Source organism: Lutjanus erythropterus, chromosome 6 (genome assembly GCF_056507025.1).
Source record: "Lutjanus erythropterus isolate fLutEry1 chromosome 6, fLutEry1.hap2, whole genome shotgun sequence".
Taxonomy (NCBI): domain Eukaryota; kingdom Metazoa; phylum Chordata; class Actinopteri; order Lutjaniformes; family Lutjanidae; genus Lutjanus; species Lutjanus erythropterus.
This window is the reverse complement of record NC_139322.1, coordinates 27067132-27090385: the sequence shown is the minus strand read 5'-3', so window position 1 is coordinate 27090385 and position 23254 is coordinate 27067132. Positions and strand designations below refer to the sequence as shown.

Sequence of the window (23254 nt, the reverse complement as noted above, 5' to 3'; positions counted from 1 at the left end):
CAAAGTGCCCCTATCCCCCTGCCACTCATCCCATTGCCATCAACTCCGCCATGCTCTGGATAATTAACAATTGGGTAAGGCCTAATCATGTGGACATGGGAATTGATTTGATTTAACCTTGGTTTAACTAGGAGAACCTCCCGAGACTCTGGCAAGAGGTTCGCACATCGGCCATGAATGGTAAAGAGGCTGACAGAGAAGCAGGGGGAATTTGATAACCGCCATCAGCTGCTCCCCCAATCTGGCGAGGTGACGGCGCGAGACAACAAGACCGCTGCTGCCACAGGGAGATGACGCAGGGTTGGGCGGTGTTACTACATATACACATGGACACTTATACACATACACACACTAGTGGACAAATACAAAAGCACATGCACATGTGCAAACAGGTATGGACAGCCATCTGTACCCACACACATCCAGCTCCATCTGATCTGCACCATTAAGCAAACCATCTGTTTAGGGCGTTTGTATCGTCTATACATCGTGGTCCTCATTTTGCATAATATCAGGGCCATGACTGCAATAAAATAAAATAAAATAAAATAAGAGTTTTTTTAAACCACTAAATATTTGGATATCCAACAGAGAAAAATGTGATGCTGTTAAATGGATCTGAAACGATAAGTCGATTAATTGTTCAGTCAGACTAAAGAAAATTAGTTGCCAACTATTTTGGCTATAATTGATCAACTGCTTCAGCCATTTTTTGAGCATAAATGTAAAATATCTGCTGGTTCTCTTTCTCTCTGTCATTTATAATAGAAAAAAAATTCTTTGGGTTTAAGAAAGTTGGTTGGACAAAAGAAGCAATTTGAAGATGTCACTTTGGGGTCTGGGAAATTGGGATGAGCATTTGTCACAATTCTTTTTGACATTTTCTAGACTAAAATATTATTCATTCAAGATGAACCAATAATAATCTTTTTCAGCATAGTTTTCATCAACAACATTTTTCCACTGCCAAAATTGAGACAATTACTAAATTTAGCTAAAAAAAAAAATATGATGACAAAATTTGGTGTCTCCTTGTGGTATAGGGCTACGGCCACAAGCTATAAGTCACTTCTAAAGTCACAAATCATCTGGGTTGCTGGAGTTATATTTAAATGTAAATAACCTTTTGGTAAAATTATAGATGATAGTTTTGGAACTATTCATAGAATAATACTTGGGCATTGTACAGCAGGTCTACAATACATAATATATTATCATTTCACCCAGTAAATACAACCATAGATTAGCAATTTGCCCAAAAAGAAGACTACAGGATTGAAGATAAAAATAATGACTACTCTTATGCTACTCTTTGAAAAATAGCAAAACTTTGATTTTAGTTGTGGTTTTTAGAGTGATGCAGACCTGCTTTTCAAATATATAAATAAATACATCACTAAATCCTGAAGTAAACTGTAAAGTCACACTGCTCAAACAGCTCACAATAGACAACAACTGACCCTCTAAACCCAGCGAGGGAGGAGTGCTGTGCAGGTATGCAGCAGTAGTAGTCAGAAAAAAAAATGGATGAGAAATAAAAAACAGCTACCCACAAGAAAACATCTTACATCTTGCTCAGAAAGCAGTTCAAAAGGTTGCCTCGACTCCCCAAGCGTCTTGCCTAATAGACTGTGTATATGTACTGCGTCTTCATACACCAGGCAGAGCGGTTGACAAAGGCCTTTTCTGAAACCCAAACAACTGTTTTGGACGTCAAATGTTTTTTGGACATGAAAGGCAACAATTGCAGAGAAGCAGACAAAACAAACCCCTTACATGTCAAAAGTTAAGTAAAGAAAAGTGAACATGATGTCTCTAGACGTTCCAGTCGATATTCCTTTTGAGGCATGTTTTTTTTTTCTTTTTTGGAGCAGATATTCTTTTGACAAAGTTTTTTTTTTTTTCGTCCATGCAGTTTTTGCACAGCATGTTCAGCGACAACAAGTCCGTCCTAGAAATGTCAATGTGCCAAAATGAGACTACGGGATCACAGTTAATTTTTCGCTTGGTAATTCCTAAAGCCTGTAGCGACACTGAAAAGAAGGTTTCAGTATGAGTAAATTGAGTCGGGCAACAAAATGGGTCCAGAAGATGACAACCCCTGAAAGCCTTGAGACGAAAGTGGATTTTAAGTGTCACAATTCAATTTGCAACCTAAATTGCACTGAGCCTTACCTATTAGTTTTGACTTCTCTGTGTGGATAGATGAGGGACAGGCTAATGTGTTTGACACCACAGTGGTGTTGAATAAAGTGAAGCTGATACAGTTAGTCCTGCCTACCTGTCATCATGTACTTCTCTCCTTATAGATTCAGTGTTTTCTCCAGCAAAAGAACTAAGAGAGATTACAGCACAGGTAATATATATGACATGACCCCAGACCAAGTGCAACAGAAACTCTACCAACTCTTATAGTCTCAAAAATATATCACTTTGCTATCAAAAGTCTGAAGAAATCTAAATGGGAGAAAGTATTGAAAAATACTGAAATTGGTGATAAATGGTAAAATGTCTTCTTGTCTGATGTCCACATGTTACAATTTGTGTGAGGCTGAACCACTTTGGGGTAAAATGCTGGGACTATAACACTCTTGCATTCAAGTACTTACAGTATCTAACCCCACAGGTCAAGATCAAGCAGCGACCCAGCCAATTAGGTTATGATCTCTTCAACAGTTACTGTATTTCCTCTTCATCTGGACAAAGTAGTGGAGGATTAATGTGGCAGATCACTGTTATCTATCCTAATGACACCAGTTTCAATGGTTCCTAACTGACTATCAGGATCAGGCCATCTGGCCTCATAATGTACTGTACAACAAGGGTGCATGTCGCAGCATAATACCTCTGCTCCTGTTTCATCTAAAACATGACTCACTTAACCGCTGAGCCACATCTGGAGTGCTACAAATCACGTCACTTCAAACAAGAGAGTGAAATTAAGACAGAAAAGTGTATGATTTTCTCATTTCTCATTTTCCTAATTTTAACAGCACTCATCTTCTGCACTGTGACTTATTTTATTTTAAAAAAGGCAGAACAAGTTCAAGTGCTGCCAGACTCTTGAGGGAGAAATTATTACGAGTGATGCACAAAGAAAAGACCTGCAGTGGCACCTGTCCTTGATTTATCACTATAAAAAGGACAAGGGATTTCCCAGGCATCCCAATAATTTCTTTCTTCAGGGCACAGTGAACTAGTCTGCCCTTACTATTCCCAGTCCCAGTGCAGTTTGCCCTAGGAAAAAAGACACTGGCAGCTGAGTATAGTATATATATGTGTCTGTTACCTCCACTGGTCCCCATTCTCCCAGGTTCAGGGCTGATGCATATCCAACGTGGCAGCCGGTCGCCAACACTGTGCCGGGATGAATAGTTCGTCATCCCTGCGTCCCTCTCTGCCTCTCCACTCTGCTCTCTGCCTCTTGCCAGAGCTGTTTGCTCAGCTGTTCCCCTCTCTGACCGCATTTATCCCAGATGAGCGGCACAGCTTACCCTGTTAATCTGTGTGTGAGTGCGTCTGTGCGCCTGAGTGTGTGTGTGTTCGCGTGTGTGTGTGTGTGTCTCCATTCCAGGCATCCTCTCACTGGCGCCCCTGATGACCATCTGAAGACACGCCCTGATCAACGGGGGCACACACACACACACACTGTCACACAGGAGACAAACAGAGCACTCACAGAACAGGCAGTGTGCTTAACATGGAGGTCATTTGGAGCATATCTGAGCTTCATAAAGAGCTGCGGGGATGTCACAGCACATAAATGTCTTACGAATCTTCTAGTCAATGATGTCGACTCCACCCATACCCCCCATTGATTCAGCATGGCTACAATAAACAGTGGTGAAAGCAGGAAATGTCTATATGTGTGTTGATGTTTGATGAAAGGGTCAACACCCACCAAAGATTGGTACAATATTAGTGACATAATGTATTTCCCAATGTACAATAATTTAGAACAAGTCTCTACCTCATTTCAAGCACCTGTGGGTGGGCAGGTTTGGCTCTAACTACTAGAAAATATCACGGGTTATGATGAGTGGGTCAAGTGACAAGTCAGAAGGTATTAATGACTTCCAGAAATATTGTGTGCAACAGTCCTTCTATCTTCCTCTCTCCTCCCTGTCTCTCTCTCAGTCAAACACACACTGGTTGTAACAGTGCACACACCAGCGCATCCAGTGCGCTCTGTCAGCTCAGCTGATCAGTACTCAAAGCAGGACAAAACAGTTAACATCTTGAAAGTGCAGCCAAACTCCAGGCGACAAAATACAGTATAGACCGACAGATGTGTACCACTCTTTTTTTTAAATTAACTGTTAAAATATGAAGGGAAAAAGAGAGAGATAATGAGAGAGAAAAAGCAACAGACTTAATGTCTGAGCAAAGATCACTTTTGCACTACTCTCCAGACACAGCAACATGCTCTCCTGACACTGATTTGTGGCAGGCTCAGTAAATCTCCAAGCAGTCCCAGAAGCTCACAAGAGTTTTTATTTCAGTTGGCAAAGACAAACGACAATGGCTGAATTTTATTCTCATTTTAGTATTTTACCGTGGTATCACATTAGGTGTTGAGAATCGTGGAAATTCACTAGTATTGTATTGACTACTAAATATCTGGTATTATGAAACACTTCTAAATATAAATGTATTATGACCAATGTAATTTGGTCGATGTAGTTTTTGTCCTCCTATTCAATCAGTGGCACCTGACCCACTAAACAAAAGGCCTTTCCTCCACCTCTCACACTTTCTCTCTCAGTGAGCAGACTCTACAGGACCTCCTCCTCCCTCTTCATCATGCTGTTTATTCCTCATTTTCTTTTATTTAGTTAATAGTTTAACCTACTTTGTTGTCTTTCTTCATGTTGCTTCCCTTGAGCCAGGGTTGTAACATATGGGGACTCATCCAGGACCAAGTCCTGGATCCAATTGCACATTGTTAGTTATTCCCCTAGGTTTCTGTAGCTTTTTTTGTTTGATTTTCTTGTGTGGTATGGAGGCAAGCAGTCTGTTACTCCCTATTGTTTGTTGCACAGGGGGCAAGTTATCAGTCTTGAGGTAAGTTAGGCCCTGACTGAACCATATAAACTGATTTCACTCATATGATCTAACAAATGTTTATATTTAGTAGTAGTGTATATAGTAAAAAAAAAAAAAACACAAAAAACACATTTTTTCAATTGAGTCCCAAACTGGCATTCTAGAAGAAGTAAAGTGAAGACACAGTGAACAATGCCACCTCAGTTCATACCCGCGAATCCACATCTGTTCACCTCTATTTGCGTATTTCCATTTACTCTGCATTCGTGCCACCTCTTAATGTCTTCTCACACTGTATAATGCAGCTGAACAGCTGCATCCATTACAGATTTAGAAATTGGGCTGTGCGCCCACCTAAGCATGTTTGGAGAATGTTAGGCCAATCAAGTTTGGATATTTCTACAGTATCTGGAGGGAAGGAGGGAGCTCATAGTGTCATTATGTCCCACGGGGGACGAAGAGGATTGAGAGAGAACACAGTACCTTAATGAGGACATTTTAATTAAGATTTTATCTTGAGTTTATTTAGATAAAGATCTCTTTGTAACAACAAGCTAATTTATTTTTCTGTGTACAACTCTTTGCATTTCACATCAAAATCTATGAAGAAAACTAACTTTAAAACACTTTGTTTAAATCTTATGGCCAAGCAGAAAAGAAGAAATACATTTCTGACTGGCAAACTGTAGTTTGTTTTCAGTCAAACTTAAAATGACTGTGTTTGTGTGCATTGTGCCTTGAGCTGACTGTGCAGCCCTGTTACAAAATACATTCACGACTAAAAACAAAATACACCACTCATAGCCCTTCACATCTATGTTGGGTAATGCACAAGAACTTTGTGTGTCTGGTACAAATACAGCACATGCTTTCATACACTTCATAACAGTGTCTTCCAAAGCACAGACTGCATGGCTGGCTGCAGCCAACATGGCAGTGGCCAGACATGAGCAGCTGTTGTTGTGGTTGAACCAATCCCCAGCTACCTATTTATCTGCCAATGTCAGTGTGTGTGTGTGGGGGAGATAGAGAGTGTACATGTGTGCTCAGAGAGAGGAAAATTATATGCAGTCTCTGATTTGTTTCTGGGTTGAGTTTGTTTGAGAAAAGTTCTTCTGAGAGTCTTTGAGACTTTTTTTTTTTAACATTTGCATGCGATCACACAACTCTAGGACAGAATTAAAATTCATTCATTCAGATTAAAATCTATATCTGCAGCCTATATAGTGTGGGTTGTTTCACTGTAAAGAAAAGTATACACACAAGTCACGACGGACAAGTCCCAAGTCAAGTCTCAAGTGCTAAATTTTGAGTTTCTCAGCCTCGACTTCCTGTGCTTTGTGCAACTTCAAATATTGAGCAAAGATGGAAATTGTAAAGATATGAAATTTGTAATTTTCAATTTTACATGTTAGCTCTTGCCCAAGCGACACGGCTGCAGCAAAGAAATGATGTTCCTCTTCTATGTCAAAGTCCTCACACATTTTCTTCTTTGTTGAAAGTGTGCGAAGTCAACTGTGCACATAACATGTCACTATTTCTGAGCAGATCTCTCTCTGTTGTCTGAGTCGCTTCCAGCTAGCATGTAAACACAGGTGTGGAGGTATCGCGAGATCTCGTATATCTTGCGTTGCGCCACTTGGGTGAGAGCCTGTGAACCCGCTTTAAGCGTGTGCATGCAGAATCAGGTCTGAGAGGCTACAGTTGACATTTAGGCTAAAAACATGGTGTAAATGGCATCTTTTTGGGTCAAATTTTAATGTCGCAGCTTACGGACACTTGGATTACACCACACGAGCAGTATGGAGACATTTTGCGTTTTTTTGTGTTCTTTTTTTACATTTTAAAATTGGTCACTATTCACTTCAATTGTACTGGATTTGGCTGCAACGTTGTTTTCCACTGAAGCTCCAGGAGTGTTTTGTGAACTGGAGATCTTCACCCATCCTCACATCAGCACAGGGGCGAACAGATATTAGATGAATTTTCAGTTTTGGGTGAACTATCACTTTAAGTCCAAGTCCAAATCAAAAGACTTGCAACTCAATTGCAAGGGTTCTTTTTTTTTATTTTGTCCATCAAGTCTAAACCCATCAAATTTGTGACTCGAGTCTGACTCAAGTCTAAGCCATGTAACTCAAGCCCACGCCTCTGCTATCATACATCTATATGTTCTTTACCTTTCTGTCTGCTATCCTAACTCTTTCATCAGACTCTAAAACCGTCCCAAAGACAAGGTGAAATCTCCACCACCCACCTCTAACAGACTCCCCACAAAGTGAAATAAATAACCCCTCTCACCCCTCTTAAAGGAAACACTCTGTATGCCTTGACTGAGATTTATGCCACGGACGACAGAATAGAACAGTGGGCAGCTAGGAGCTTAAATGCTGCCTTTGTTTTTCTAGACACTGGCTGTTTTGCGATCCATCATGTTTGCGAGGGAGTGGTGTGACTGTGCTGCTTTTGCAACTCCACAGCCTACTCTCTGCTCAGTCAGAGGAAAGACAGGTCCTGTTGGGATAAGTTTAGTTTATTGTAACTTTATATAACTATTTAACACACATAACCCACAAATAAACTGCACAGACATAATATTACAACTACATTTATAGATTTTCCAGATGAGATGTGATAGAACATCACTGATCATTAAACTAGAAAGGAAAAGAAACAGAAAAGAATCGTTGCAATACCTTCGTCACAATCTTGAACAGCCTCAGCCTCAGAGTTCATAGCAAAATCTTCATTTCTATAATTTCAGAAAAGCAAGCTTGTTTTATTATTTACCTGCCATCTAGCTTTATATAGGGATTTTTTGTAATTATGAGTCTATTATTATTGTCTATTATGTGTGTTTACCTTTGTATAGATGCAAGCACTGATGTACTGTAGTAGAAAACCTAATGCTATAAAGATTTTGACACTGACTTCATATATTGTCATTATTTTGTATTACTTTCCAGTGATCCACTCAGAACAATTTCTTCTCTTTTGTTTTGGCAAGGACTAGCTTCCCTCTATTCAGCAGGAGCTCTTATAGCATCCTTGTCACTTTTGCCAAATTCAGGTTGGGGCGTGTTTAAAAACTACAAATAATTTTGAATGAATTTCAGACGTCTGGAGTCGATGGCTTGATTTTATACTGATTACCTCACTAAATTATTGTTATTGGGAAGCTTTTACTGCACTTACAGTAAGGAAACAAGTGCGATCGTACATGACACAAAACGCATTAACAGACTTTCACACTAAACTGAAATGAAATGAGTGCACATAAATTAGGTAGATGACATGAATAAAACTAGAAGAAGTCACTCAGTAGAGTGCAGATCTCTGCCGGGCAACAGATGGTGAAGCACCTACTAAAATATTACCACAACCACCAGATGCAACCAGCGGAAATTTGCAATGTTCTGCCAACACTGTCATGACCCCCACAGACACTGTCCCTAACTGAAATAAAGTTTCAAACTAGGCAGTTCTTGGTCACTTGCGGCCCCTAGCAGCTGGTTGAGCAGAGTGAGAAGTCAGCTGTCAGTGGGCAGAGTAGTCAGTCACTATATTGACTTCTAACTCACTCATGCATGCACACAAACATGCACACACGGAAATGATAAGATGATAAATATGTTTCTTTAAGGTAGGGAGGTCCTGCTGAAAGTAGACAGCATGACATAATTAAAATGCTGTTAGTAACTGCAGCAGAATCTACACTGAGAGCTGGATGAAGCAGTGGTTTAGAAGCTTCTTTCAAATATGGCACTCCTTCATAGTGATTTTTTTTCTCTCACAGCACCCCACCACCACACACTGGCATTTTGTCTCAACATGTCTCTGGAGCTTACTCTGGACCATTGCCGCATGTAATAGCTTTTCCCTGCAGATAGAGAATTCACAGTCAATCTCCATCAAATTCTACCATACACTGTATCCCATAATTTTGTTGGTTTGTCATATATTTTTTGACATTACATAGCTTCAGCTCCCGAGTGTAAAAATGGAATTCAGACATAAGCGTGTAGTCTTGAGAAATGGTGAAAAGAAAGAAAAAAAAAAAAAAAAAAAAAAAAAAGGCGGTCAAACAGAAAAGCATTCATCATGTTAGCTGTCTGTGGTGAAAAAGAGAATAAAAAGAAGATCGCCCTGTATGACAAACTGAGACGCGTTTGTGAGATGTTGTGTGGGCTGCGTCTGGGGGGCATTGTTGTTTGGTTCATCAGAAAAGTCCTTTCAGAAAATCTGTTGGGATGTAAAAAAAAAAAAAAAAAAGTGTAGTGAAAATGATCCTGGAAGTGCAGGTTGTATCTAGCATCCTGTCTTCTTTTGCATGTGTAAATTATAAATGCAGCAACGCTCAGAGCAAAACTGTGTACCACTGAGGGATGCTGGTGGGAGAATATCAGAGAATAAAATGTGAATGTCTGAAGATGGCACTCTAAATCAGTTTGTAGGAACAGATGATGCGTCTCACCGGAGTTCCGCTATGTACAGCTGCCGTTTGTTAAAGTTACAATCCACTCATCAGCGCAAGCAAACACTCACATTAATCATAGTTGATGGTCATTCATAAAGTTTACAGTGGAGGAGCTGTTCATTTTCATCATGACACTGAGGCTTCTTGTCTGGTTTAGTATGCAGAGCGCTCCGTCTTCGTGAGAAACCCCACTGCTAATAATGCTATATTGAGATGCAATGACCAGCTCTCAGTTTTAATAGTGACTGATGGAGGGCACACATGCATTATTGCTCGCCGTTCATCAAGTTAACTTTGCACATTAGGAAGTTGAATGAGTTTCCAGGAGATTCTATCAGTGGTAATTATAGGATGAACTGGGAACTGAAGGGAGGAAGATTTTGAGTGGGTTAACCCTTTGTCCTGAGTGGGCTGTCATGTAAATGGCTCATAACTAAGATGTGAAATCATGTGGTGTGGACAGCAGTGTACAGAATGCCATTTACATCAATAATAAACAAATAAATAAGCCTGTAACATAATTAAATATGCCTATGAAATAAATGAAGGCAATAAACATATAAATAACAAACAAAATATTTTTAATAATAATACCATATAATATTATATAATATTTTTTTAAAATATATTTATTTATTTATAAACAAATGTAGCTTTATGAAATGACTAAAATGACATTCCATAAGCAGTGTATGGGATGCCATTTTAGTCAATATTAATTAAATAAATCAATAAATATGGCTATGAACTAACATAAAGGCAATAAATATATAAATAAATATAAAAATATAAATGAGTCAATATAGTTCAATAAATAAATAGGTTTTCACGTTAAAGAAGGGCATTTTTCAAAGGACGATGATTTTTTATTTAATTATAAATAAATGTTGTATTAGGAAATTAAAGTCCTCTAAAATTAATAAATGTAGTCCTTTGAAAAACGTTCCTTTTAAATAAAAAGTGTATTTATTCATTGAACTATGTTGATTCATTTCTATATTGACATTTACATTTGCCTTGTGTATTTATTTCATGATTTATTCCATACCCTTATTTATAATTTTTTGTTTATTGCTTTTTGTTTGTTTTTTTTACACTAATATTGACTAAAATGGCATTCCATAAATGTGTGGATTTGGTGTTTTGCACCACATAAATACGTTTAGCCCTCACCACTAAAATAAGCCCAAATTGTAAGATCATCAGATTTTCAAACAAGCAATAAAGGTGAACAAAAAGTGATCATGCAGGAGAGACAAAGTGCTAAAACATAATGACCAAATGGAGCTAAGCAGAGAAGTACGAAATAACTGGAAGCTTGTTCGGTTTTCGGTGTATGGTTTATTTAATCTATTTCTGTGTATTTCACTCTCCTTCCTCCTCTCTGTGTATCCCTGCCTTCAATCTTCTCACTGAATGTTTGTCACTTTCTTTCTCAGCCCCTCTCTCTCAGCTTTCCATCTCCCCCATTTTTCTTTTCCAATTTCCGGTCTCCTCGTCTCTCCTCTCCTCCCTTAGCCGCGCTGCAGATTGCAGTAAACCCAGAAAATCCTCTTCATCACACAGTGCAAATACCATCTGTATTGAGTTTGCCCTCAGCCCCAATTAATGGTTAGATATATGCCCCGTAGCATCTGGGACAGCGTCAGACACTCTGACAATTTATACACAAACACGGCATCACAGGGCAGAATGTCAAGCACCTGCACAGTTACAAGCCTGAAGGCTCACATATGCTGCTAAACGCTGTAGTCACACAGCCTGGGAACAATGTGTGAATGTAGTTGCTGTTGAGTCTCATCACACAGTCTAAACATAGACTTTTGGAGAAAGAAAAACACGAACATTTTGCCTGACCTTTACAGAATTCAAGTGCAGTTCACTAATTAATCCCTATAGCCGGCATTACTTTTCAGAATTTAGTAAATGTTTGCTTTTTAGATAAATATCATGGGGATTAGTCTGGGAACCAGACGTATCTGCAAGCTCAAGTTTGATTTGCTCTGGAAGATGCGTCTGTTCAAACAGCTCTCCACCCATCCTGGCTCTTGTCGAGCCTATCACAACTGTTTATTAAAGGCAAACTGTGCAGGATTTTCTCAAAAAATACATAGACTCAAAATGCAAAATAATCTCAATCATTAACCATGACCCACCAGAAGTGTGTGATGGCACCCACATCTGCAGAAAGCCCATCTTCTGCAAGTACCTTCTTATTTTCTCACTATGGGACATTTTACCAACCTAAAACTGGCATTTGACGACCTGGGAATGAGACTCATCAATCAACTTTGGTACATTTAAAAACAGCAACTGACAATCCCTGCTAATTCTACCTTTAATATGGGACAGATTTGATATGATGACTGAAAAAGGAGAGTCACCAGTTCAGATTTAGAAAGTTACACATCATTCAATGCACCAGCCTCATGAAACTATGATCAAACTGTCAAAAGGTTTTAGTGTACTATTTAGCTGTAATTTGAGTTTGTGACCGGGTGACTTTCATTTTTTTCGCTTGAAAATGAACCAAGCGCTGTGCCAACTTGTATGCATCGCTCAGCGCTACATCACATGTTTTGTTGCTTTGATTGAAGGTTTATCCAATTGCATCCAGAGGCATCTTGGTCTGTCAAAAGGAAGGTTTTTAAATGGCCCTTCGAAATGAAAAATGAACTGAGAGGTTCCTGACTAATTTGCATTTGCAAATTAGTCTGGTGATACCAGGTAAAATGGGGATGAATTAAAAATGAAACTGATTTAATTGAATAGGCTTTGAATTTAGCTTTTCGTTTTTTGCAAAGATGTTTCGTAACAGCATCATAACAGCAGCCCAGGAACTTCTACTTCATTTAACAGTATCTAAAACATTTCCTCATGTCAGGGACCAAGCAGTAACTTCTATTGTAAACTAGTGTCTAGTGATTTATTTAAAATGAAAAGGAACATCACTAACACTTCATGGTGTTGATGGTTGATGGAACGGTGGATGAACAGAATTATCTAAGGCTTTTTTCAGACTGCAGGCAAATCAGATTTGTTTCTCAAATCAGATCTTTGAGACAGACTGTCCAGACTGCTATTTGCAAGGGATCAGGTCAGATTTGTGTCCAGATATCACCAACCTATCTGCATGGGTTGCCACATCAAAATGTGATTTGGTTCAGTTTTGTATTCCTTGTGTTTTCTTTTTTCTTTCCTTTTTGTTTTGCTCTCCAGACTTTCTATCAATCAGGATACAATCTGGATATGCCAAAAAACAGATTTTGCCTGTGTGAACAAGGCCTAAGAGACAGAATTGTACAGTGTTGGGTTTACATGTTAAAAGAAATGGTGACATGTTTATTTCCGTTTAGTTCCCTGGTTTAGTCTACACTTTGGTGGAAATATGCTGGTTGCAGCTGAGCTACAATGCCTGCTATTTCCACAAAGTCACACACACACACACACACACACACACACACACACACACACACACACACACACACACACACACACACGCACACACACGCACACAAGTTCTGGATATGACCTCAAGTTTACACTGAACTCAGAGTGCAAGAGAGGCCGTCTTAACAATGAAATGTGACACAACCACCCGTCTGTGCTTTGTGTGTGGGCAGGTGCCTCTGTATGTAATTAGCCAACTTGTAATGACTTGTGACTCTGCAGCAGCAACTGTGGTAGCAAGAGAGTGACTCACAGCTCAAAGGCACAAATAAACGACAGAGCAGCTTTGTTCCCTCGTCTAGAATTAAGAACATTAATAATTAAATTGAACAATAAATGGAGATCGCCCAAGGGTGGGGAGGGGGGGTAGCAGAAGGACAAAAAGGGCATTTAAGAGCACAAAAACATAACAACACACTGCTAAGAAATAGAACTGAAAAGGAACCTTACAGCCACATCTAATAAAGGAACACACAAACAAGTTCAAATTAAATATGCTGGAGATGTATGGAGGTATTCATCTGTGCCTCAGAAATAAAATGGTTGTAGAAAGTTCACTCAGCACTCTTAGAAATAGAGATGCTAACTAGAACCATAAAGGGTTCTTTGACTTGTCCCTATAACTGGTTCCTGTTAGAACCTTTTATAAAGGTTACACTTGGAACACTTTCAGAGAGTTCTAGAAAGAACCCAACATAAAGGGTTATACCTAGAGCCATCTGTAAAAGGTATCACCCAGAACCCCCTATGAGAAGTTCTATCCAGAACATTTCCACCTTCTAAGGGTGCCAACAAGAAGCCACCCAAGATTCTTCTTATATTCCAACAGTTTTATAGAGAAGACACTCAGGGGGCTCTACGGAGATCCATTTTAGGTGTAGTAGAGTAGAATCTTCAGACCTTTAAAGAAGAACCATTTTGGAACCTTGATTTCTAAGAGTGTGAGATGAGGCGAAAAAGAAAATACGAGGATGTCATGTTAGAGGTTTGCACTTGAGAGAAAAACAGTGAGTTGGGTGGTAAGTCACGGCGAGGGTGGTCTCGTGAGTCTAATGAAAAGGTCCTGGTTGAAGAAGATGACCAAAAAACAAGCTCCCACGACATCCTCAAACACTGCGGTGTGTGTTTGTGGTCCCAGATGCTGAAACAGACCCAGAGAAGCATTGACCTTGGCATTGTTTACCCGAGCCTGGCCCTTCAAAGACACCGGGCGCAGGCAGTGCCAGCAACTTTACCTCAGTCTCCATGGAGACGGTGTACTTTTGACTGGGAACTTTCCAGGCTCATTACCAGATGAGGTAGTGGGTTCTACCTCGCTGCCTCGCTCTATTTGCTTCCATTGCACTCATGGATCCGCAGAAATACAAGAGAGAGGGAGACAAACAGTAAGAGGAGAGCTAAAAGAAAATCTAGCCTGAATGAAACTGCAAGTCACATAAGGACTGCAGGAAAGCACGTCAAATGAGAGAAAAGAGAGAAATGAGAATGTAGAGGGAGGGAAAAGAGGGTGAGAGAAAGGTTAACCAACAAGGAGGATGAAGAAGAAGAATGACTAAAGGCGATGTTTCTTAAATGTCGTCCATCCGCAGAGCTCCAGAGTGGTCAGCGCACTGCTAATGGTCTGTTTGGAGAGAAGGGGGAGGACAGCTGAGGGATGGAGTGAGACAGTGGACTTTCTGAACTAAGGGTCACATTTTCAAAGAGTTGTGATTATCTGATTCAGGCACTGGATGCACAGCTAATATCAAACGGTTCCTGTTGACAAATTATAATGACAGAAAAAGTAGCATGCTTTTCTGTTTTGAGCACTCAAACACCTACAGGAATTGTTTGGATTATCTGAAGAGGGGTTGTGTGACGTACTTACCAATGGTCAGTGCGTTATGTACAGTGGATGTTAGTCAGCGCAACCCGAGTTTGCAGAAGAAGAGAGGAGAACCATCATGGAAACTAAGCAATGACCTGCAGTTAACAGGGTCTGCAGACCAAGATATTTTAGTCACTTCAACTTCAGAAAAATAAACAATAGTTTAAGTGTATGCCATATTTAGCATGTTTTCTCTCCTTTGCCTCACAGAATACAGGAGGTGCTTGTCTAGCACTGCCTTGTTCTGTTTGTTTGTGATACTGTGTGACTTTGGTGAATCCAACCTAACCTACCTAAGTTATGTGAGGTAAAACTGATGATATTGGCAGTGGAGTTTGGTTGGTTTGGAGAGAGCGATGTTTGGCTGCTATAACAGTGGTGTCCCATTGGAAAATTCTGACTGACAGCGAGGTAAAGCAGTGAAAATATTCTAAATATAGCATACACTTTTTTAGGTGGACATTTTTTAAGTGGTTAAAATACCTTTTGATGATGGCCCTGTCCATGGCAGTTCATTGATAAGCTTCCATGCTGTTACTCCTCTCGGCTTCTCCAAACTGGAGAAGGTAATACACTGACATCTTACAAATCTACATTAAATAATCCAAAACTATCCCCTTAAAACAAGAGCTAATGACCTTCCTCAGACCATTCACATCTTTCACTCTTCTCCAGAGTCCATTGTAAACACCCCAGAGACTGAAATGCACTAAAATTTGCAAAAATTAACCTGCACTGCTGAGATGTGTGTCTCGTCAGATGAAAGGCTGAGGAGTGAGAGGCCTTGAAAAACAGAAGAAAGATGATGAAGGCAAGAGGACGAACAGCCACTTGGCCACTGACAGACCAACCGCACGAAGTGAGTCAGACTAATGGAGCAGAAAATAGAAGAATCATGAGCCTCTTATCTCTCCACTAATCACAGACAGAACAGCAAAACTAGAGGGAGATAACAGGGAGAGGAGAGAGATGGAGTGAAAGAAAAGAGAGAGCAGAGGAAAGCTGGAGGGTTTCTCTAATCTCCATCCTTCCCAATCACCACCAAGACCCCTTCTTACTGTTATCAGCATTCCTAAATACTTCCCATCATTAGCAGGCTAGCTTGTTCGCTATTGCTATCATTCTCCTGGGCGCCTCTCTATCTGCAATCCAGTCAGACAGCTCCATTTAGCGTGTCCAGCCTTACAGGGCCAACATTCCTTCCCTCCCCGTGCCCACCAGTACTCTGGACTTCAGTTTGGTTTTGATCTATTTCTGGCCCTCCGCTGCCTCTCCTCCCATCAGTTCTTCTCATCTCAGCCTCACTCGGCAGCCACTGCAGAATCCTAATGAGCAGAGAAAACTTGCAATTCTTCTCTCTGTGCCCTCGGCAAGCACGGCGCTATGCACTCCTATCTTACATCTACACGGACGCTGCTGTCACTGAGCCTCCACATAGGTGGAACCATCAGGCGCACCTACAGTGAGAGGACAGAATTAAGCTATTTTGCATGATTGTGAGGTTCTTCATCTCTCGGAGCTGTTAAGATCTTAAAAGGGCTGGTGCACACTTATGCTGTGGCATGGGCACAAGCTTTGATAGTGTGATCATGTGGCTGTGATAACTGTGTTGCTGGATTGGAGACAAACGCTTAGAAAGTGACTTTAATCCTCAAGCAACACTCTGATCTGGGGCAGCAAGGCAAAGCTCTCACCAGCCTAAAGAGGGTGTAAAGCTTTGTGAAAAGACACTGCAAGGTCGTGCCAGAGTGGGGTTATTTTATGTGGCGATCCAGCTTGTTGCATTATACTTATAAAAATTATCATCAAATTACCTTTACCTCAACAGAGGCTTTCGAGCATGGTTTAAAAAACATAGTTTCATCACTATTTCTATATATTATGAATACGTCTATGAATTGTTAAATAATGGTATCCAGTAAAGTCAAAAAAACAAAACAAAATGAACATCCGTAGCATTAAACTGCAGTTGTAAAACCATTCCCCAGAGTAATAATAACACGACATGAGAGGAGCAGCATGAATAACAAACACTGCAGAACAACCACAAAGTTTTATGTCTCGTCACAGCTTCAAGAGAGGAAAATTGGACATCTTGCCTGTGCTGTTTCCACTGCATGGTCACCCTTCAATTTCCTCTTTCATAGCCAAAGGGCTATTTCTTATAACCACTGCATATTTACCTGCCTTCCACTGAACAGCTCCACGTCTCTCAAAAGACCAGCAGGCGCATTACTCATTACTCAGAGGTTGTAGCTGAACCAAAAAATACGAACATTTATAGTAAGGCTGACCTTACATTAGATGAGATTTATTCAAACACGTCTCATGTTTAATACCAGTCTTTTCTTGAGTCAGAATTGCAGTAATATTACACTGATGCTTCAATGTGTCAGAATGGTCAACTGAATCCTGCACCTGTTGAGTCAGTGATGCTGGGACTGGGTTTTGTTAAAAGTTAAAGTTTTAATAGCGCCAATAGGAAATGTCAAGGACAGAATTGATTCCATAATATCTACAATATACTGTATATCAGTTATTTGTTAAGTTGTCTTGATTGAAGGTCTTGGCTGGGTTGCAGCAGGGTGAGTCAATAAATGAATGGGCAGAGTGGTTCACACATGCACCCCTACGCATCCCTACGCTTCATGGCTGCCTCGTGAATCCTTCATCCATTTGGAGCGATGGTTGTGTGCGTCCTCAGAAATTAACACTACGCATACGCGAATGCAAACGCATGGTTAAACAGCAAGTATATCTCCGGCCTTAGCCTCCTCATGTCACACACCTGTCTCTGTTACAAGTAATGATGGACACTCAATGATTTGTTTATTTTCAACTCAAACTGCAACACATTGTATTTCTTTGACAAAAACAAGATACAATACTTTCTTAGATATCTTTACTTGACGAATTTTTCAGAGAACTTTCTTTTTTATGTAACAGAAGCCAAGGTCCTCAATGTACAAGCTCTTTAAAAAGTCTAAAATTGGCAAAATGTTGCTTTAAATCAGGAACTATCTGATCAAAGATCAAGTAAATATAAAATAAAGTGTAAGTAAAAGTAAGATTACAAAAGTGTTCAAACCTGTCATTTGATGTCAGCAAAGTTTACTCCAACTTTGAAGTATGGACAAACCATATAACCTCGTCTTGTAAAAGGTCATTATATATCAAAACAATCTATACCAAATTCAACAATACATTAAGTTGTACACTTAACTGTTGAGTAAGTAATCTGTGTGAGCAGAACATTCTGGTCTAGAGTCTCTAGGAGGGGAACATTAGATCAAAGTGGCATCAACAAATGTTTTGTTAATAATGGCCATGTACAAGATTAAGAATGACACACCAAAGTGCAACATACTACATGCTCAAATTATGAAACCAGATGATTTTCTATTGCCAAGGAGGATAAAAACATGAACTTAGGTATTGTAGGTATTGCAAAAGTTCCTCTGCAATAGATACTGTTGAGATAGATTCTTTATGATAATTTAACTGTCTATAAATATACTTGAATGCAAATTTGTTCTTCATAAATCCTCAACCACATAGACATTGACACTGTGTGCAGCAGATGTACTGAATAGCAACAACTCTAACAGGCCGACAATCAATGAATCAATGATACACTTTGGCATCATGGTGTGGAGCATAAGCCTGGGAATCGTTCTCTGACACCCTGAGCAGCAGAGCAATATCTGAGCGCTAAGCCTAATGTAAGTCAATTTTGTGGAGGGAGACAGACAATGCACAGGCTGGCATGTCACTCCTGACAAAGATCGATTGTCTATGAGGCGAAAGACTTTATTCCTCCTCACAAGCCGTTTCACCCGCCACCCAGAGCCGACTATCCATCCTTCCACTCAAGTAAGATATGCAGAGGGAAAACATTGATCGCATTACAAGCGCCAGATTTATAGGACATTATAAGGTTGAGGGTTTTGGCGATCCATCAGTGAATTTTTGGAGCATCCAAATAAAGTTTGTGTGAACCGTCTGAATATGGATTATGGAACGAAAGCCAAGATGCTGTTTGGTGATCTGAAGGATTTAAAATCTAATATAAGCAGCTTATTGTTTTGGATCCAGACTCACACAGACATCAATCTCGGGGATATTCTTACAATAACAAGACGTAATGACAGGGATCCAAACATAGATACAAGCACATACCCTCTACACGATATTCTATGCCGTCTCAAGCTACTCTTTATTATAATAACAGTACTGGTCTTTACTGTGATTATGAATACAATGGTCGTTATGTGAAAAGAACATCCCTCAAGGCCTTAGGACATCTTTACAGAAGTTGGCAACTCGTGAACTGGTGGAACATGTTTTCTTGAATTAATATACACACTGCACACTAAATCTCATATGGAGGACAATCTTTGTTGCACTGATCTTTATGGCTTAAGTTTCAACTTTTTTGCACTTGTGCTCCACTCGTCTCTTGTTCACTTTGCGTATGCTGAAATAAACCTGTAAAACCTGTGGCTTTATGGGGGGTTATATGACAATCAATTTTTTGCCCAAGCACTGTAACTACCTGGAGTCTTATCGTCTTATCGTGTGAGGCTACCAAGCGAGCAGTATCTGGACTGAAGAAAGCAAATAAGCATATTTCCGAAAATGTTAAACTATTGTTTCAATGCTTGCATTTCCTCGTAAGCAAACAAAAGTTATATTTACATTCACTGTCACTCATCAAAATGCATTGTGTGAATGCTTCAGCTCTATTAAACTTGGTGACTGTATTTTTGTTTTGCAAAGTTTTTACTGGGGTGTTGTTAGGGCCAATGGCTGACAGTCATCGACAACTGAGTCCTCTACCATCGTGACATTGTGATTGAAGGCCTTCTGTATTTGAGTGAGTGTGTCCCATCACAGTTGCTGTAAGGCAGGAGTTCCTTTTTGACATGTGGCAGAGGAAATAAAAACAAGCTGTTGTTGCTGGTCATTGCACTAATATTACATCTCCATATCCCATTTATTATTCTATTAATAAACCTACCCAGTTAGGCAAACCCAAGACACTCGGTTACATTGGTGAACACAGTCAGTGTGTTTCTTTCAATCGTGCTGTTGTTATTTACACTATAGTTTTCTTAGCTTAGCTTCCTTAGTTAGCCGGCTAACTTTGTTTCAATCCTCAGAGGCCAAACACAACTCCATTTACACCCATGGGGACGTATGTTGGACACTCGCCTGCAGGTTGTGAGAGTTTATCTTCCTGCTCCCTCAACTTGGAGCCAGAGTTTTCTTGGGCAAGTGTGACAGTTGAAGTGGTGGTGACTACAGTGGTGAGCTGGTGAGCAATCTGTCTTTGTCACTGATGTCATCGTTCACCTGCAATGTTTCACTGTGGACACCATCACATACCAATTTAGTAGACATTGCCCTACCCAAGTCTTTATGTATTTTAAATCAAAAATAGACAAAGTCTAAGTCTCTGCAGAATCTCAAGACAGACAAAACAGGGGCCTAGATATAAAACTGTTCCATAGTAGGGCTGGGCAATATAATATAACAACATTGAGATATGAGACTAGTTATCATCTTAGATTTCATTACAGTAAAGTGATGTAATTATCTGAACTTACCAGACTAGACGTATTTGATTTTGTCCATATCCCATATTTCTCCTTTATCCCTACTTCGTATACATATATATTTTATAAGATAATCACTGTTTGAGAACTAATGGTATGTTATTTCAGAGACAATGGATATATTGAGATACATATCGTATATGGTGGCATAGCCTAGAAATATCTTGATATTATTTATAAACCACATCATCTAGCCCTACTCCATAATGTTACTAGAGGTCAAAAACTCAACAGGGAAGTTTATACTTATTTTATACTTGTTATATTTACTAACTGTCTGACAGAACACATCACCTCCTTTCAGTTTAGTTTCAGTTCAGTCAAAATAGGAAACTTGACTTGCAGTCAGGGGCACAAGATAAATAACAACGCAAGAAAGATACAAAAACAAAAAGGACAAAAATGTTTTGGGTGTCTCCACCATAACCACTTCAGTTAGTAAAGCAGGAATATAAATGATTTGATGTGTAGTGGAACTGTTCTTTGAGAGGGAGATAGTTTGGTTGAAACTACTTATTGTTATCAAGATGATTGCCCAATATACATTCATACAAGACTGCTATGTTGCCACAGTAGAAATAAGAGTTGGGACAACAGGGGCACAATAGCCCAGTAAGTTATTGTGGAATAAAGTTGTTTTTTCTATATCCATTACATTATCCATGAATCTCTTCAACAGTGGCATCATCAACTTCCTCTCAAGGTAATGGCCTTGTAGGTTCTGACAGTGAAAAGCTGTAGCATTGTGCTTTATGGCCTGTACCAGAAATCAATTCTGTCTACACAGCCAGCCACATCAATTAATGGCCACAGAGCATGCCAACACATGGATCACTCACTGCACAGAGCAAATAACCCAGCAAGGCTCACTTTATATGTGTGTGTGTGCGTGTGTGTTGTGGGCATCCATACACACAACAATGAGCCTCGCTGAATGGCCTCAAGCCACCAGGTCCATGTTAACCTTATCAAAGTTAACTCGAATTGAGTCTTGCAGCCCACACAGAGTCCCAATGAATTGCTTTTAACATTTTTTTTTTTAACTTATCATGCTGTCATCTTTTTCTTCCCTCAATTTATCATCTGGATCTCTCCAACATAACAAGAGCTGTTTTGATCACTGAGTACCATTTCTAAATGTTTTTTTTTTATTTTAAAGCTGTATCAAGTGGGTTTTCCATTGGCCAGATGGATTGTACAACATTTCTTCACAATCAGGTCAAAGTGTTCCTCCAGGGCCAGCTGAGTCAAAGATCCCTCTTGATATTCCCTGAAAGATGCCAAGCCCTCCTTTACAGCATACTTGTTTCAAACAAGAGGCTGGTGGAAAGAAAAGTCTCCCCCACATACAACATCTGCAACCTACCACCTGTCAAACCAAACACTTCTCTTTCCAGGTGGGGAGTAACTGACACAGGGGGAAGCGAAAACCTCACTCTCCCTCTCAACTTCCTTTTGAACTCTGGCTGAACTCTCCTTGTTTGGATCGGGGATACGAGACAAAGCTTCTTCGCTCAGGAGAGATGAAGTGTCATGACTACTTCTAGACTGACAGAGCAGCTGGCAGTGCCTGTCCCTTTGTTATGACTCAGATAAGAACCAACTTCTAAAATACAAATAAGTATTGCCACAACATTTTAGAGGCTTTCTGGGGAAAGAGACATTTCATGGCTTGAGTTTTTAGTAAGTAATTTGCAGCGTTTTGGGTGTCTGTCTGCAACCAAGGAAATGCAACATTCACAGGTCAGGTAAAGGTAAATCTATACAACGTAATGAGTAAACTAGTAAACGACTGCAAAAGTGCAACAGAAATACTTTGTGAAGAGGTGAAACAAATAGAACTTTTAACCATAAGTTAATTTGTCTTGAGAAAAAAAGGTGTTACAATGCTAGTCACACACTTATATCACCATCCTCCAACTGTTTGAGAAGTTGAAAATACAACTATGTGGGGGTTTGTTTACAAGACTCTGAGCCAGACTGTGCAATTCTGAATGGCAGAAATCCCAGCAATGAGCAAAGTAATCATTATATCAGTGGTGTTCAGAGTGAACTCTGTTATACCCCCACAGTTTCACCTTATGGCCCAGTAATCCTGCTAAAATGTCACCTAGTGCACATTCAGGAGTTTGCCAAACTAAAAGTGATAAAAAGTGATATAAAGGATAAAAATAGATATAGAAAATCAAGAAGACAAGAAACAACATCAGCAAGGAGGTCAAAATGACAGGTGTCTTGAAAACATCATAGATAAACTAAAGAGATGCAATGATACCTAAAACTATGGTATGTAATACCATGATACGTCCACAATAGCATATTTTTTGCGATGTTTTTATAAAAAAAAATGACAACTTGAAAAAAACAGCCAAATATTAAATAATACATCTGACCTGTACAGCATTTTTTGTTTGAATAAAATTTGCTTGCTTTCAATCTTTAATAAAATAAAATAAAATAAATGTAGCAGCCATGACAAGGAATGGGGAGATAATCAATAAGTATAAGATGCATTCTATTCTCCCTTGAAAGATTATGAGTCAATGCAGAAAACTCAGTAATCAGAAATTTAGAACAAAATCTCGACATTATGATCGCCTGTAACAATCCTGTAAGACGGGCTGTACGTTCTTTACAGCTGAACCAATTGGATGGTGACAGGCAAAACATAAATGTGGGTCATTTTTATTTTCTAAACTAGGCTACTTTTTGAGTTTTTGTGAGGACGGCTGACTTAAAAGCTTAACAAGATGCATCAGTAATCATTTTTTAAGTGCATCATAGCCTCGGAATCAA

At 39.6% G+C, this 23254-nt stretch overlaps 1 protein-coding gene across 5 annotated transcripts in view; it reads right to left on the bottom strand.

Annotated features, from left to right (window-relative positions):
- Window positions 1-23254, bottom strand: part of kazna (kazrin, periplakin interacting protein a) — a 253476-nt gene that overhangs the window by 128948 nt on the left and 101274 nt on the right. The window contains exon 1 of one of the 5 annotated variants that reach the window (XM_084721457.1): window positions 3290-3422. The exons of the other annotated variants lie outside the window; for them this stretch is intronic. Within the exon in view, the coding sequence (XP_084577583.1) occupies window positions 3290-3383 (94 nt within the window). The 5' untranslated portion in view covers window positions 3384-3422. Of the gene's footprint in view, window positions 1-3289; window positions 3423-23254 lie in introns of those variants that run through there. 5 annotated transcript variants of the gene reach the window in all.